At 35.5% G+C, this 2,500-nt stretch overlaps 1 protein-coding gene across 1 annotated transcript in view; it reads left to right on the plus strand.

Moving 5' to 3' along the window:
* LOC137641553 (uncharacterized) overlaps positions 1–2,500 on the plus strand; it is a 6,475-nt gene that overhangs the window by 1,886 nt on the left and 2,089 nt on the right. Inside the window, exon 2 of the mRNA XM_068374229.1 lies at positions 1,313–1,449. Within this exon, the coding sequence (XP_068230330.1) occupies positions 1,313–1,449 (137 nt within the window). The remainder of the gene's footprint in view (positions 1–1,312; positions 1,450–2,500) is intronic.

Here is a 2,500-nt window from a genome sequence, read left to right on the forward strand (position 1 = left end):
TTCGAGTTCTTACTCTGTATTCTGGAACAGCCTCAACGTTCAGGCATCAGATTTTTCTATGGAGGATATGTTAGAGAATCAAATTCAAGGAACAATTTTAGCATGGCACCAAAATGTGTTGAAAATAGTTGATCGCTAACGATTACCCTTAGTCACAGAAAATTAAATGTTTATATTATCAGCAGATTTATATTTTTGTATTTTTTGGTTATTTGGCCTCAAATTTCGGGCATATAAAATCCATTTAAAATGTGTTTTAAAGTTTATCAAAATTTAACAAATTAAATTATAGCAGCTCGTGCAATAAATGGCGTACATAGGATTAATCAAGTAACGTTTATTATACCTGACCAGATTGGATACCCTAAGAACAATTAAACATTAACTTATTAACATCAAAGATAGCCATGTCATGATTTATCAAATGTCGTACATTTTAGTTAATCATATGAAGTCAGCTTTTATTGGTTAACGTCCATGATGACCAATCAGACACCTTCTATCTTGATCAATCAAATATATCCATGTATAGTTAATTGACATGTGAATTGAACAGTGCTCTTGCAACCGAATGAAATTGTGTCAATTGCAACCAGCTAAATGAAATCCATATAGACGCAATGGATGTCTCAATGATAACCAACATTCTTCTTCTTCTCCTTTGTCTACATCTTTTCTCATTTCTATATGGGGTCGATGTTTCTGGTCAGAATCCTCCATCTACATCTGTCCCATACTTCATCACTGGTTAATCCCATTGATCGAAGGTCATCCTTGATACAGTCCAGCCATGTAAAATTAGCCAAAACAACTATGGTCATTGAGTTTAATCAGAATGAAATTAATGATAACCAACATTATGGTGCTAAATTAATCAATTAAATGTTGTTCATATAAATCAAATAAACTGATGTTTATTCCAAGTAATCCTATTACGGCAGTGTTTCCCAACCCTGGGGTAAATTACCCCAATGGGGTAATGGACCCGTATTTTTGGGGTAATCAAGATGTTCTGAAATTGAGGTTATTCACATTCCCATAATTATTGCCATAATTCATACACAAAATCTGCAATTTGTATTGGATCCTTAAGTATAAGCAGCCAATAGCGGGCTACATGATCCATACAGTTCATCAGGTGGATGCAAAAAATCATCCGATGTTACCGGGTATATGTTCAATGGGGTAATTGATTAGTTGGAAATAAAAAAGGTTGGGAAACACTGTATTACGGCCTCGTTAACAAACGAAATGGTCTTCTCTTAGACAAACGGAACGCGAGAAATGAATTCACAATCCAGCTTCTCCACAGATGACCTCCTCTCCGCTCTTTGTCATGACGAGTCTGACCGCGGTGGTGACCCTGGGCTACCTGGCTCTAAACAACTATGGTCTACGTCAGGATGGTAAAGACGTCGTCGTCGTTGCAGAGAAAAACATCTTGAGTCTGTAAGTGGAATTATTCTTTCTCCCGCCGCTTTCTTACATTATTGGTAACTCGATATACCGTAGTATTGCTATGGTAACTAAACTTGAAACAGCCTCACTATTTACATCGATAGAATCACCCTTTTTTACATTATTGGTAACTCGATATACCGTAGTATTGCTATGGTAACTAAACTTGAAACAACCTCACTATTTACATCGATAGAATCACCCTTTTTTGCATTATTGGTAACTCGATATACCGTAGTATTGCTATGGTAACTAAACTTGAAACAGCCTCACTATTTACATCGATAGAATCACCCTTTCTTACATTATTGGTAACTCGATATACCGTAGTATTGCTATGGTAACTAAACTTGAAACAACCTCACTATTTACATCGATAGAATCACCCTTTTTTACATTATTGGTAACTCGATATACCGTAGTATTGCTATGGTAACTAAACTTGAAACAGCCTCACTATTTACATCGATAGAATCACGCTTTTTTACATGATTGGTAACTCGATATACCGTAGTATTGCTATGGTAACTAAACTTGAAACAGCCTCACTATTTACATCGATAGAATCACCCTTTTTTACATTATTGGTAACTCGATATACCGTAGTATTGCTATGGTAACTAAACTTGAAACAGCCTCACTATTTACATCGATAGAATCACGCTTTTTTACATGATTGGTAACTCGATATACCGTAGTATTGCTATGGTAACTAAACTTGAAACAGCCTCACTATTTACATCGATAGAATCACCCTTTTTTACATTATTGGTAACTCGATATACCGTAGTATTGCTATGGTAACTAAACTTGAAACAGCCTCACTATTTACATCGATAGAATCACCCTTTTTTACATTATTGGTAACTCGATATACCGTAGTATTGCTATGGTAACTAAATTTGAAACAGCCTCACTATTTACATCGATAGAATCACCCAGCATAAGTTTAAGCTCTGATTTGAAAGTGAACTTGATGATTATACAGGAAAGTGAGTTTATTTATAATTGACCGAGTGAAAGTCCCAGCCCAATTCCTGGT

Source organism: Palaemon carinicauda, chromosome 1 (assembly GCF_036898095.1).
Source record: "Palaemon carinicauda isolate YSFRI2023 chromosome 1, ASM3689809v2, whole genome shotgun sequence".
NCBI classification, from domain to species: Eukaryota; Metazoa; Arthropoda; class Malacostraca; order Decapoda; family Palaemonidae; genus Palaemon; species Palaemon carinicauda.